This window comes from Phyllostomus discolor, chromosome 10 (genome assembly GCF_004126475.2).
Source record: "Phyllostomus discolor isolate MPI-MPIP mPhyDis1 chromosome 10, mPhyDis1.pri.v3, whole genome shotgun sequence".
NCBI lineage: Eukaryota > Metazoa > Chordata > Mammalia > Chiroptera > Phyllostomidae > Phyllostomus > Phyllostomus discolor.
The window spans coordinates 76,918,621-76,933,092 of NC_040912.2; the positions used below are offsets into that span (position 1 = coordinate 76,918,621).

Consider the following 14,472-nt stretch of genomic DNA (forward strand, 5'->3'; position numbering starts at 1 on the left):
CTGCCCCTCCCGAACTGTCTGGCTGCTGGGTTAAAAGGGGTAACAGCAACACCCAAGAGTAAGAAAGACCAGCCTACAAATCTTGCCTTCATTATGTGGCCACTCTAGTGTTCTGGGGGTTTTCCTCTCCATCTGTGCGAGCCCAAGGAGGAGTCACTAGAAGACACGCCGCCTTTAGGTGAGACTGGGTGCGTTCAGGGTGGTATGGCCGCAGACATCCCGCATTTACATTGTGAGAAGCCATCCCCAGACATAAGTCCCCAAAGCAGAAAACCCCAAAAAAGGACACTACTTGGGAGCTTGCGAATGAAAAGTTATTTATCAATGGATGATCGGAAAAGCCAAGCTTTTTGGAGCCGAATCCAGAACGGCCAGTGGGAGTCTCTCTTCTGTTAGCTTCATCGGTCTGCCTACCCAACGGTAGACCTTCTACCGAAAGGCAAAGTCACAGTCCTGAAGGGGGCTCAGAGCGCCCTTCCTATCCAGTTCCAGCTGAGGAGACAAAGCAAAGGGAGGACTCTTCCCACCACAAACCCACCCCTCCACAATTGGCAGACTCCTCTTCCCATCTGTAACTCAAGGAGAGACCCACCTGCCCTACTTAGTTCACATCAGAAAACAATGAACCTGTTCAGGGTCGCAGGCTGTACCCTTTGGGTCCCTCCCCCCCAAGCACTCTTCCCTCGCTCAGCATAGAAGCACTTAGTACAGTCCCAATGTCAGGTTCGTATCATTCATTCTCTAGAGGAAGCTAGAATGCCCAGAATCAGAGAAAGAATAGAATTGGCATTGAAAATTAATTTACCAGGTCAACAGATACAATCAATCTCTCCCAAAGTGCCAAAGATTCATTTCCACTTTGAGTCCACATGACACGGACAGAAGGAATGGACTCAACCTGCCAAGAAAAGGGCTTTCAGATTAAACAACAACAGGCAAAGGCATCAGTGGGAACCAAACATTTGAAGGAACACAGAAGTGACAGAGAATAGGGAGCGAGGGGATTTCTGACAGCAGGAAGGGGAAGTGGTGTCCTTTGACTAAGGACCCAGAGAGAAAGCAGGTGGGACAATCGAGCATGGGGTAGTCACTTAGAAAGCCGGGTACCTAAGTTCTAGTCATGGCTTTGGCCAGCAATTTAGCACGTGACTTTGAGCTTATCTAGGCTTCAGTGTCTTCATCTGCAAAATAGCGGAAAGCGGTTTGTTTAACTACATGCCTGTTGCGGTCCTTTGAGATTACAGCATCCTCCACAAGCGCGACTGATGGACTATTACAAGATACTCACAAGGGGGCCAAGGAGAACCTTACCAGAGCAGGAAATGCCTTTTAGCCCCATCTCTAATAACAAGGTCACATGTATACACATTCACACGTACATAAGCAAAGTGGCCGACAATTTCATCCATAGCAGCGGAGATACACATAGAAAAAAATAAATACTGCTGATGCTCAAGTCCTGCACTAGGGGAGAGGGGGTCCTGAGGGTGGAACTTGGAGGGACTCCAAGGGCTGGGGAGAAGGGTCCTTTTATCTGATAATAGCTTTCACCTGGCTCTTCCTTCCCCCAAACCCAGGGCAGCCAAATCTTTGGAAGAAGCCACTCTCGCCTCACCCTCCTCAAACCACCAACTCACCTGCTGCTAAAACAAAACTGCACAGATCCCAAAAGAAATCATCCCCTAGTTAGCCTTTAAGACATGAACAGAATCTACCACACCTGAGATTACTTTTAGTGGGCAGCTGGAACCACGTGCCCTATTTCCCTGAATCTTGTTTTTGGACCTATCTCACCCAAAGTCACTTGGGCTCACCCTCTGGGTGAAGGGGGAAACTCGCCTGGGCCATCCCTTTATTTTCTGGCTGTTTCCACATTTCTAATCCATCTCATTGTGAGAGGGAGCCGAGAAGTTACCCTCCCCGTGCAGGCATCCAAACAGGAAGAAAGGCTACCACGCAAGCGCAGGGCTCCGCCCCGCGCGACAGGACCTGCCGAGCAGACTCGCACCCTTCCCCAGACGGCGAGAAGAAGCATCTCCCAGCCACACATCCACATGGACTCTTACATGGTCTCTCCTAGCAGAGGTAGCTGGGGCTATTGGGGAGTGGAGAACTTCAACCTCCCATCAACCTGGGATCCCTGTTGAAAAGATACTAAAAATAAATTAGTAAACATTGCTGTTTACAGAAATAGAAATCATTTCTGTTTCCAAAGGCCTCTCACCAATCCAGTCCTGGCCATTTCCAAGACTGCCGCCCCTGATACCCTCGTCAAGGTCCGCCCTGGTGGGTGGGTAAGACACCAGAGTCCTCTGAGACTGGGAGCTCCTCAGGCACCTGAGAATTCCAGTTTCACACCTCCTCGTCCAGGGAAGGGATCATCTTCAGGACTCTGGGGAGTTCCGGGGTTCATCCCTTCTCACCAGTTCCTGGGGGCTGTCCTGAGGCAACCCTCCCCCTCTTAGGATGACATTCGTTTCGTAAGAATTCCTGCTGTTTCCGGGTCCCCAGTCCCTCCCCAAGGTCCAACAATCCTGCCTGGACGCACCCTCAGAGCGCAGGAACCAGTCTGTGCCTTGTTCTAACGACACTGGGAAAGAGGGACGGGCAGAGAGAAGGCAGGGAAAACGGCCTGGGGGGATCGTCCTTGGGTGGACGACTAGCAGCAATGACTGTCAGACAGGCTGGCGGTAAGGCTGGGCGCCTGGTCGGGGACGGAGCCGGAGCTGTCCACCAGGCTGGCGGGTTGCGCGTGGACGCGGGGCGTGCGACGACGCCCCCGGTACTCGATCATGTCGGGATGATAGGCTGGGTGGCGACGGGCGTGCTTGGTCAAGTGGTCGCTCCGGGAGAACTGCTTGGGGCAGAGGGGGCAGGAGAAGCGCTTTTCGCCCGTGTGCGTCCTGTAGTGACGTGCCAGCTCGTCGGAGCGCGTGAACTTCTTGTCGCAGTCGAGCCAGTCGCAGGAGAAAGGGCGCTCGCCCGTGTGGGTGCGCTGGTGGGACTTCAGATGCGACGACTTGTAATAGGCTTTGTTGCAGCCCGGGAAGGGGCAGCGATGGCGCTTGGCAGCAGGTGTGACCGGCCTCCGACGGGCACCTGGACTCATTGCGGGGGCGGGGCCCACGCCAGGGGCCACGCCAGACACCCCGCCGGGGACCGCAGGCGCTCCGGAGGCGGCAGGCGCGCCGGGGACCTCGAGCGCGCGGGACGAGTGCGCGGGCCTGGAGACTTCGGCTGCGCTGGAGGCCGGGGCCGGCTCTGAGCGCAGGGTGGACGCGGAGCACGGGCTGGGGCCGGAGGAGCCGGACGAAGCGCGCAGAGCTTCCCCCGAGTTCTCCCCGAAGCCCTCCCCAGAGCCGCCGCGCAAGTCAGCCAAGACGCTTGCAGCCAGCAGGTGGGGCGCGGCGCCGCCCGCGCCAGGGCTGGGGGCGGGGACCTGGGAAAGCAGGGGGACCGACGCGGGCCCCGGTGGCCCCGGACCCGGCAGAGCGGACTCCGGCGGCGCCGCCGCACCCACCTCCGAGCCTGCGGCTCCGCCCGCGCCCTCGGGGTCCTGCGGGCGGCGGTGAACCACGGCGCCCGCGGACATGGACACCAGGCACTCGGCGGCGAAGTAGTCCAGACACGCCACGGCGGCTGACATGCTGGCACGGCCGGGCCGCCGGCGAGCGCGGTCCGAGCGCTGCCGGCCGCGAGCGAGAGAGTTCTCGGGAGCGTCCGTCCCGCAGCCTCGGAGCGAGAAGCAAGAGGCCCGGTGCGCGCCGCCAGCCGCCCGCCGCTGCTGCCGCCGCCCGCGCGGAGCCCGCCCCGCTTGACGCGCCCCTGACGCACCGGAGCCCGCGGGGGCGGCGGGACCCGCCCCGGGCCGCAGGACACCCCCCGGAACGCGCGGCCCGCCGGCCTAAGTCCCCGTTAACAGCCTAAGAAATTATCTTGTCTTCGCGTTCTTGCCTCTGCTGGCGAGCCAGGTAATTTTAATAAAGAGAAAACTCTCCGATCGTAACTTCTGGGCAGCCTGCCGGCTTCGCCCCCCCTCGCCCGCTGGTCCTCCGCCAGCTGGGTGTCCGGCGGAGTCCGAGAAAGTTTTTTTATTTTTTTAAGGGAAAAAAAATGTTAATACCTGACCTGTCTTTCGATTCATAATGACGATCGTTAGTTAAGCGGGCTGGAATTGCATTTCACTTCTGTCCACCGCTGTCAGACCGAATTAAAAATCTCCCTCAGTCTGCATCGAAAAAGTTTTCTCATTTAGCAGTTCCGCCGTTAATCCCGGGTCGGTACCAATTCCCTAAATAGATCCACTACGTATCCATTAATTAATAGCGTTTTGAATCAGAAACATTTTTAGCCTTGAAAAAGCAAAGAATCCTCCTCTCTCCTGGTTGAAATTGAAACTTAAAATCCTTTGAATAACGATTTAACTCTTCAACCAACGAAAGAAAAATGCATGTTTAAACTGCATTAACCTGTGCCAGGCATGCGAACAAATTTCCACGCTGGAATATAAATTATAGACTAGTAGCGAGATAAACACATTAAAATGGACTCCCACAATTTTGATAATAGAAAGTCACGTTTCTAATTAGACAACATCTTTTATTTTTCTTTTGACAAAAATTAAAAATAAGGAAATGCAGCAGATGATATAGAATTGCTCATATGATGTTTTGTGATTCTGGAGGCTTTCTAGGTATATATATATTTTTATATTCCTTTATTGCTTTCATTTTTTTCCTCATTTGATATTTAAACAATTGCAAACCTAGAAAAGCAAACAGGATGATTTTTAAAAATGCTCATAGCAGGGGTTTGGATGTACACAAGCCTCACTGATATACTGAATTATGTGCATTGTGTCTGTGGTTTTCAGTGCTTTCTCTTTTCAAAATTAAAAATGCATCCACATCAAGAATAACACCTTTATGTATTTCCTTCCTAGAATAATCAAATGTGATACATTTGTTATATTTGCCTCAGGTTTTTATTTATATTAAAGATGACAGAGTTGAATGTTACTTGCCTTTCTCCCTCCTCACTTCTCTAAGTAATCAGTGTTAAAATGTGTGTATTCTTCCAGCATTTGTTATTGTGCTTTTACTACTTAATTACCTGTATATTTACATGTAAATAGACATATATACTTATGTGTTTAAATTTTCTTTATAAATGGTACAGTAATGTACATATCATTTTGCAACTTACTTTTCCCCCTCAGTGTGATTTTGAGATCTATACTGATAACTATAGAATCTATTCATGTCAGTAGTTTTATAATATTGTCAGCTTTGTGATTTTTGTGGAGATTCTATTCTAAAACAGACAGTTATTGTAAAGTTGCTTGCTTCAAAAATTTAGACAGTTAACTCTTATTCTACCCATTAAAATTCTGTCAGAGACAGAATTCTTTACTAGCTGTTTCTAGTTTTGTTATTTAGAAAAAAAAATGGAAAGATGTTTTAAAATGCAGACAGGATATCACAAGCACCATTTACCTATCTCATAAAATTGGTCAGTGTTAACATTTTGCCAAATCTGCTTCAGGTCTATTTTTAAAATTGACTATTTAACATTTCTGATAAAATTAAAATCCCTTTGTACTCCTCTCCAAAACCACTCTCCACCCTTTCCTCCAAAGGCAAACACTATTATGAATTTGGAATGTAACTTTACAATCTAGGTTTTGCAACAAATGAACCCATAAAAACACTGAGCATGGCTTGGATTTTTAAAAATGTACACGTGTGTTGTTAAACTGTACCTATTGTGACTTTTTTTTTTCTTCATGGTATGTTTCTGTTCTTTCTCTCCATGGTGATAAATACACATCCAATTCATTCACTTTAATTGCTGTATTGTAAATCCACGCATATGAATGAGCTGTGTTTATTCATTCCCCTGTTGATGAAGATTTTAAGTGGCTGATACCATGACACCAGTATTTGGGCATCATGGGCAATGCTAGCATGAATGTATATGTACTTGTGACCCATGCACATATGGGAGGCTTTCTCTCTGGGGAACCTAGATGGGGAATTGCTAGCCTGCACACACATTTGCAGTTTCATTAGAGGCTGCCAAATGGTGTTTGAGTTCACACACCCATCAGCAGTATGTGAGAGGTGTCCCCCTCACGTGACCCTCGATACTTTCTCGATTCAGACTTTCTGGTTTTCTGACAGTTTGACTTGTTAAAGACCCAGCACTTCATCGTCTTATTTGAATCTCCCTCACTGCTAGTGCAGTTGAGCATTTTATTGGCTATGACGGTTTCTGAGGCTGTGATTTGCTTTTTCGCAGTCACCCATTTTTCCAGTGGGCTATGACCACTTTCATCTTTGTTCCTCTTGATTTGTAGGAGTTCGTGCAAACAAATCTGCTGTCTCAGTCTGTGACCCCTCTTCTAACTGCTTTTGGTGCCTTTTGTACTACAGAAAATTTTAAATGTGGTCATATTCATTGATCTCTTTCTTTATAGTTATTGTCACCTGTGTGTCTTATTTAAAAAAACAAAACAAAACTCTCTCCATACCTGATGCCATGGAGGGAGCCTCCTATGTTTTCCTTCCCCTGAACGTTGTAAAGTTTTGTTTGCCCCACTTGTGAAGTTGATCCATCTGGGGCTTACTTTTTTTTTTTTCCAATTGTGGAAAGTAGGAATTTAATTTTACTCCCCCTCTCCCCCATGTGGAAAACCTCAGTTGTTCTGCCCTGGTTTGCCAAACAGCTTTTCATTCCCCCATTAGTGTGCAGTGCCACCGAGGCTGTGAGCTGAACTTCCATACACTCACCGCTGTGTTCCTGCTTTGTCTTTTCCCATTGGTCAGACCAATTCGGAGCCAGTACCACACTGTTTTAACTATTATGGCTTTATAATAAGTCTTCATGTCTGGAAGGTCATCCCCCCCCCCCGCCCCCCCGCCCTTTGTTCATTTTAAACACCGTGCTGGCTGCTTTTGAACTTCGGCTCTTCCTCACTAACTCCAGCATCAGCTTGTCAACTCCCATTGAAAAACCTCTTGGTATTTTGTGGAGTTAAATTTATGGGTTAAATTTTGGGAGCTGTGCCATCTTTATATAATTGAGTCGTCCAACACATTAGTAGTATTCTGATTTCTTCATGCCCTTCAGTAACACTTGGTGACTTCTTTATGAAACTCTTGTACCTGTTTGTTAGATTTATTCCTAGGTAACTTACAGCTTTTGCTGCTCCTGGAAGTTGGAGTCTTTGAAAAGTTTTTAGTAGGATATTGCTGCTCTTTGGACATTTTTATTGATTTTGGAATAATCTCATTTTAGCAAGCATGCTGCACTTTCTTATTAAGTAGTTTATTTACAGATTCTCCTGTATTTCCATGTAGATAAACATACTATGTGTAAATAACAGTCGGGATACGTTTCCCCTTCCTCATCTCAGTGGGTGGGCTGGGACCTCCAATAGAACATCAAATATTAAAGGCGAGAACAAGCATTGTTCTCCTATTTCTAGTGGCTTGAGAATGTTTCTAGTGTGTTAGTATTTATGATATTTGTTATCATTATTTATGATTATTTATAGAAACCTTTTTCAGGTTAAGGAGTTCCCTTCTATTCCAGTTGAGTTTAAAGTAGGAATATTTTAAAACCATGAAATGAATATTGAATTTAATTAAGTGCTTTTTCTAAGACTATTGAAATGATTATAGGTTTTTTCTTTGGTATATTAATGGAACAGGTCACTTTGATCGATTTTTCTAATGTGAACTAACCCTTGGATTCTGAGATAAACCTCGTTTGGCCGTATGTACTTTTATTTTTAATACACTGCTTCATGCAGTTGGTGAATGCTTTCTAATTTTAGCATCTATGTTCATAAGTGATATTGGCTTATAATTTTCTTCCCTTGCACTGCTTTTGTCCATGTTTAGCATCAAGGTTATCATCGTTGTTATGTGCCCTTGGGTGGACACCGGCTCCCGGCCACACCATGAACGAGTGATGTCCGCACGCCCTGTCCTCACAAGCCCTGCCCGGCTCCTGTGAGCCACGTGCCTGTGGCTTCTTTGACACAGCTGATCCATGTCATGTCTGGTCCTCCTCTCCCTGCTCCCTTCCGTTTCCCCTGCCTCCTCACGACGTGCCCCACGCAGAACAGCTTCAGTTTTGTCGTTTTTGCCTCCAGCAACATTTCAGGCTCATTTCCCTGGTGGTCCGGAGTATCTGTGGAGCTGTCCTCCATGACCATCTTTGAAATGAATCCATTTTTTTTCTTAGCAGCCTTCTTCCCTGTCTAACTTTCTCATCTGTGCGTAGTAACTGGGGACACAAGGGTGTGGGTGATCTTCGCCCCCGACTCTAATGACCCACCTTTGCCCTTGATGATCGTTCTTAATTTTCACCCTTCTGGGTCTCAGCCCCCTTTGCATTTCTGGGTTGCAGTCCCCATCTGAATTGATGACTGAGCCAGGGTAAGCAAGACCTGTAACAATTCCAGTGTCTTTGTTTCAGGATTCTTGTGTTCTTGCTGCTCGAATGCAGCCCTGCTTTGGCACTTTCTTCTTTTCACTTTCATCAGAAATTGTTTCAAATCATTGCTACTTTCTGCCCGTGAGATGGGACCATCTGCATTATCTTAAGTTACTGCTATTTCTTCCACCAATTTTCCCTCCTCCTCCCTCTGAGTCTCGCCCCGCTTTTTGCGTGGTGTGCTACCCTCATAGAATACATTTGGAAATTTCCCTTGTAAAATGTTCTGTAACAGGTTACGTGAGATAGGTATTTTTTGTTTCCTAGTGTTGGTAAATACCATCTGTGAAATCATCGTATTTTGAAAATTCAGTTCAGTTTCTCTCATGGCTCTTAGTTTATTTGGGTTTTATTTTTTATTTTTTAGACAATTTTGGTCATTGATATTTTTCTTTAAAAAGTAATAGAAATATAATGAAGCCTTTAAAATTTTGGTATATGGTTCATAGTGTTCTCTTCTTACTTAGAAATTCTCTCCAGCATCTGTAGCTATATCCACTTTTCGTCCTGGATATTGTCTGCGTGAATTCTCTGTTTTGTCTTTTTTGTTTTAACAGCGATTTGTGTGTAGCCTCTTCCAGTACCAGCTTCTGTAGATTGTGTCTGTTTCTTTTTAAACATATATGTTTCATTTCTGTACTTATTTTTATTAATCTCTTATTTACACTTTTGTTGAGAAACTTCATTAAGAAAACTTTTCAAGTTAAATACTTACCACATGAGTTTCCAGTCCTTCTTATTTAAAACAAAGATAATTTAGGGCTTTAAATTCATTTTGGAGACTAATTCCCCTTGCTTCTCTGTACCCCACGAGTTTTCCAAATAGTACATTTGTTGTCATTCAGTTCCAAGTACTTCATAATTCCACTGTGATTTCTTAAGCGCTGACTTTCCAGAAGGATGTTTTCTCTGGATGACGGGGTCCTTCCTATCAACAGCGCAGCGGGTGGTAATATTCACTTCTGTGTTGATGGTTATCTAAGGGAAGCTCTTTCTGAAGCGAAGGAGGTTTAAGGTGCATGGTACCAGGAAACACAAGCAATTCTGAAGCAACACTGTTAGGATCTGGAAACATTATTTCGCTAGGAAGTGTCCTGCCACAGTCTTGGCAAATGGCTCTAAATATTTCAGTCCTTCAGCCGGTTCACACTGATGGCCTTCTATACACCAAGCATTCTTCTGAGCAGCAGGAAATACGTTATCTCGAGTTTATATTGCAGTGTAGCATTTGCTTATGTTTTTCTGAATTTGTGGACGTGGTGCTGGTATTGCAAATTGTCCAGAAGATCCTCTTGAATGTCGGAAAAGCAACACACAGGAGGGGCTTGGGGCTGGGACACAAGCACTGGCCTGGAGGCTGTGGAAGGAGCCGCCCTGCGCCAGCGGAGGACACCCGTCTCACTCAGAGAAGGGGCCCCGGGAGACCTCTCCCGGGGAGAAGCAGAACTGAAGGAAACTGCAGAAGACAGGCCTTGTATGGAGGTAGTTTCCCTGGAAAGGGAGGGGAGTTTTCTTATTGTTTATTATTTCTTGGGACCAAGGGATTCCCTGGGTCATGGACAGGGCATCAGTTGTTCAAGGCGCTGAGGCGATTTCGGGCCTCTGGACAGCTGGTGTTCCGCCACCGGGCTGTGCCGGAACCAGTGCACCTGTGCGCAACCTCCCAGGAATCAGCTCTGGAAGTGCAGGGTGTGTGTGTGGGGGGGGGGGCGGTATTGGGAATGGGGAGTAGAGTACTGGCAATTTCTCATTGTAGTGTATACTGTGGCCAGAAAAAATCTCTCTCCCAAGCCCATCCAAAACCTTACAGACCCACATCAAAGAGGTGTCCCTAAAGGCCTTGAGAGGCTAGCCTGTCCGTTCCTTTGGTCACGAGTGGTTCAAAGGAGGCATGTAGTAGGCATTATACACACACACACACACACACACACATATACACACACAATCACACTTATTTTCTCTCCATTATATATGTATGTATGTATATTTATATATAATGGAGAGAGAGAATAAATGGACAGGAATATAAGGTGACAGATTAGTATCACTATTCACCTAGCATCACCAGTCTCAAAGACACATTCAGCCTGTGTGCCTCCACACCTGTGTCCCTCCCAGCTTTCGGCAAAGGCCAGTCCATTCTTGTGAGTTCTGGCCCCGCTACTCCCTGCTTTCACAGGGCACATGATCCATGATGTACCTCCTGTCTCTGCTTCTCCGTAGAATAATCTGAATCCACATTCAATAATGGACTAATATCTCCAATATCTGAAAAACCGCTCTATTTCCGTGGGCTCACCATTCTCCTCTAGCTACTGACATGTAGCCATACTCCCGTCAAAGCCCAGTTTCACAAGAGCTGAATATATTCTGTATTCTGTGTCCATTCATTATTAAAATTGCTCCACTATTTAGCTCTCACTCTGCTACAGAAATTCTTCTTGTTAAGATCCATGTGAGTGTACTTAATGTCACTGAACTGTACATCCAAGAAACGGTTAAAATGGGAACTTTCATGTTATGTATATTTTACCCGAAAAGTTCCTTCAAAAGAAAAAAAAAAAAGATCAATATCGATCATGTTGCTAAGTCCAACCCTCCAATTATCAGCACTCCCAAAGCAGTTGAGTAATCCCTGAATCAGTCTCTTTTCTTAGCTTCTGTAATATTAGATTCTTTGGGGGTTTTTTTGTTTTTTTTTTTGTCTTTCTGATTGTTCCTTCTGGGTCTTCATTGCTCATTTTTCCTTCTTTAACCTTTAAAATGTAAAGTTCGCCCTGGTGGTGTGACTCAGTGGATTGTGCACTGGCCTGGGAACCAAAAGGCTGATGGTTTGATTGGTGCGCAGGGCCCACGCCTGGGTTGCCGGCCAGGTCCCTGGTCGGGGGCGAGCGCGAGGCGCGGTGATCCATGTCTCTTTCCCACTCTTTCTCCCCTCTTTCCCTCTCTCTGACAGGAAACAAATAAAACTTTTGAAATGTAAACTTCTACAGAATTCTACACAATGCCCGCTTCTGTCAGTTCTACCCACTGTAACTTTCCCCACGGCTTTGGTACACCACTACACTACCGGTTTATGGAATGGTCATCTTCTCACCAGATTTATTTTCCAGAGACGCCGGGAAGTCTTATACCATCGGACTGCTTGGTAACTCCCCACCCTTCCTGCGGTGTCTCCTAGATATCTCAAACGTATTGTATTCCGAAGCTGAATTTGTGGTGGTCACCCCCAAATCCGCTCTCCCTGCATTCTTTCTGCCTCAGTCAACAGTGCTTTCCTCCATTCTGCCGCTCAGGCCAGGAAACCGAGTGTCATTCTCGAGAGCTCCTCCCCCTGCAGCCCCCGCGTTGAATTCCGCTCCATGGTTGGTTAATTCTACCTTTAAAGTCTGTCGTTAAAAAAGAATAAAAAAAAAATAAAGTATATCTTGACCATTCACTTTTCTCACTTTCCCTGCTAATCCCCTAATCCAAAACACCATCATCTTGTGGTGGAACTACCATAACAAGGTAATATCTTCGTTAGTTCTGGGTATTAGGAGGTGGACGTCTTTGCGAGCCATTGTCCTGCCGACACAAGGCTACCGCGGAGTGAACGGAGGGAAACAGAAGGTAAGAGCATGGTAGGAGATGAATGGGTTCAGGGGCCTGGGCCAGCAGGAGGCCGGCCCTGCAGGGCCTTGTGGACCAATGTAAAGAGGGAGATGGGAAGTGCTGGGGAGCATTTCGAGCAGTGGCATCATCTGAGTTACATTTCAGAGGGTCACCCTGATGGCTGTGTGGTGGATAGACTAGGGTGCTGGCCAGAGTAGGGGCAGGAGGCCAGCTAGTCAGCCACTGCGGAGACCCACGCTGAGGGCTGCGGTGCTCTGGGCTGCTGGGAGCGCAGGGAAGGCGGCGAGAGGCGGTTGGAGTCTGCACATCTTCTGCAGGGACAGGGAGTGATGCCTGCGGGCCGGGTGGTCTCACAACCGACTCCGAGAATTTCAGCCCAGCGAGTGGAAAAATACACATTTTATTCTGAGACAAGAAAGCCATGTGCTTTTATATGTGTGTTCCTGGAGGACAAGAATTCTAACTCTCAGTGGAATTACTCACATGCTATATATAATTATTTGTCTAATATTTTTTAGTATAACTATAATAAGGTATCTAAGTATTTTAAACACTAATAGTTTATATTAAACTGTAAAACCTATTTTTTCTCTTTTATATAATCTACTAATTTAAATCTAATGCTTTAGACCCAATTATTGATAAAACCCCAGTGTGCTTAGTGGTCAGGTTTCCTTTAGTTGCAGCTAAACTTCTTACACATTACACTCAGTCTCCTGTCAGTTTCTGAGGCTGAGTAAACTGACCTCGTGGGAAACGGGGGAGCCTTGACTTGGCCGACTTCAGATGCTTTTCAGGGCCTGTAGGGTTGTAGCTTTAAAAAAAATGACCATTGACAGGAAGAAGAAGCACCGAATAAATAGTCAGTAAACACTTTTACACAATGAGAGTGAGAGCAAGGGCCCAACTGAGGCGTCTGTACGAAGGCAGAATAGAAGAGCGTGATGGGAAGCTCTGTGGCATCGTGGCCCAACAGTCCCACAACACGCGTGGAGTCCGACAAGCCAGATGCGCACCCTGGCGCGAGACGGAAGCCCCTCCCCTCTCACGTGGAGGGAATATGAATTGGTGCAGCAACTTGAATTACGTGCAGAAATCATACACCTACCGTGTGGCACAGAAATTTCACACCTTAGTATAAACCCTTGAGAAACTCTTGTCCTTGGCCCCAGGAGACAGCTACAGATTCGTTCAGTACAGTATTTGCTGCAAATTCTTGGAGCCATCTAAATATTCATAAAGATATGAGGCACTACTAGCCAGTAGTAAAAATAAAAGGTGAACCATAACCAGCTAGATCATGGTTGTCTTCTGCTCTGTAAAATAGAGCAGGAAAAAAAAAGCGTCCAGGATTCTAAAAGATTGTGTCAAATAAGATACCGTTTCCAGAGAGTTCAGATATATGGGGATTATTACTGAATTAGCATGTTGTAGTTGTTAATAACACAAACTACGCAGCCAGGCTGCCGGGTTCGGGGTGCCATCACCTCAGTGGGCCACCAGCTATGTGATGCTGATTGAGTTACTTCTCCTCGTTTATAAAAAGGGAATCGTAACAGTGTCCACCTCACTAGGTGGGAGTGAGAGCCCGTCCATGTGTGCAGTGTGACTAGACCACACGTAGGCATGGAGTAGGTGCTATATCAGTTATTCTATATTGTTTTTCCATATAGTGTTCATCCATATATATCCATATATTAAAAGTATAACCCATTAGTAAGTGCGATATGCACTGTATTTGTTCAACACTCATCTCTGGAATGGGAGTGGAAAGAATGGGATTTCAGCAGCTTCTTTAGTGTTTTACTTCTTTTTAAAAATCCCAAAGCAAATAAGGCAAAAGATAAGATTTGTCAATGTGGGTGGTGGGTGCACTCCTGTGTTCTGGGTTATTCTCTACACTTTTCTATGTGTATGCAATTTTTTCTTAAAAAAAAAAAACTCAGCAGAGAGCCTGGAACATTACACGCACACACAAAAATATGTATGAAGTACACGCGTGACTGGGAAGTGGCATGGACTGAGAAAGTGGCCGTGGGAACGTTCAGCTGGACGTCCCTCTGTCCTGCCCCGCCCCCCACCATCCCAGCCCCAAGGGCAGAGCAGCGGGGCCATGGCCCTGCGGAGGGGGCTCCCCTCAGCCGCAGTGGATTCAGGGAGACAATGCAGCAAGCACAGGTTTCAAGGTTCTGAGGGAAAATGATTTTGAACTCAGAATTCTATGCCCAGGCGAACACCTCATTCAAGTGTGAGTGCAAAATAAAAACACTTTCAGCAGTATTAGGGTGCAGAAAATATACCATTCAAGCACCCTCTCAGGAAGAGGAGCTCAACAATGCATTCCGGGAAAAT

General features: G+C 46.5%; 1 protein-coding gene across 1 annotated transcript; it reads right to left on the reverse strand.

Annotated features, from left to right (window-relative positions):
- Positions 1–304: 304 nt before the first annotated feature.
- KLF14 (Kruppel like factor 14) lies at positions 305–3,695 on the reverse strand. Its single transcript, XM_036010916.1, has one exon. It carries the CDS (start codon positions 3,644–3,646, stop codon positions 2,660–2,662), a length of 987 nt encoding a protein of 328 aa, XP_035866809.1. The 5' UTR covers positions 3,647–3,695; the 3' UTR covers positions 305–2,659.
- Positions 3,696–14,472: the final 10,777 nt, after the last annotated feature.

Coding starts and splice junctions, on each gene's coding strand:
- KLF14 (XM_036010916.1), bottom strand. CDS start 3,646: ATGTCAGCCGCCGTGGCGTGTCTGGACTACTTCGCCGCCGAGTGCCTG.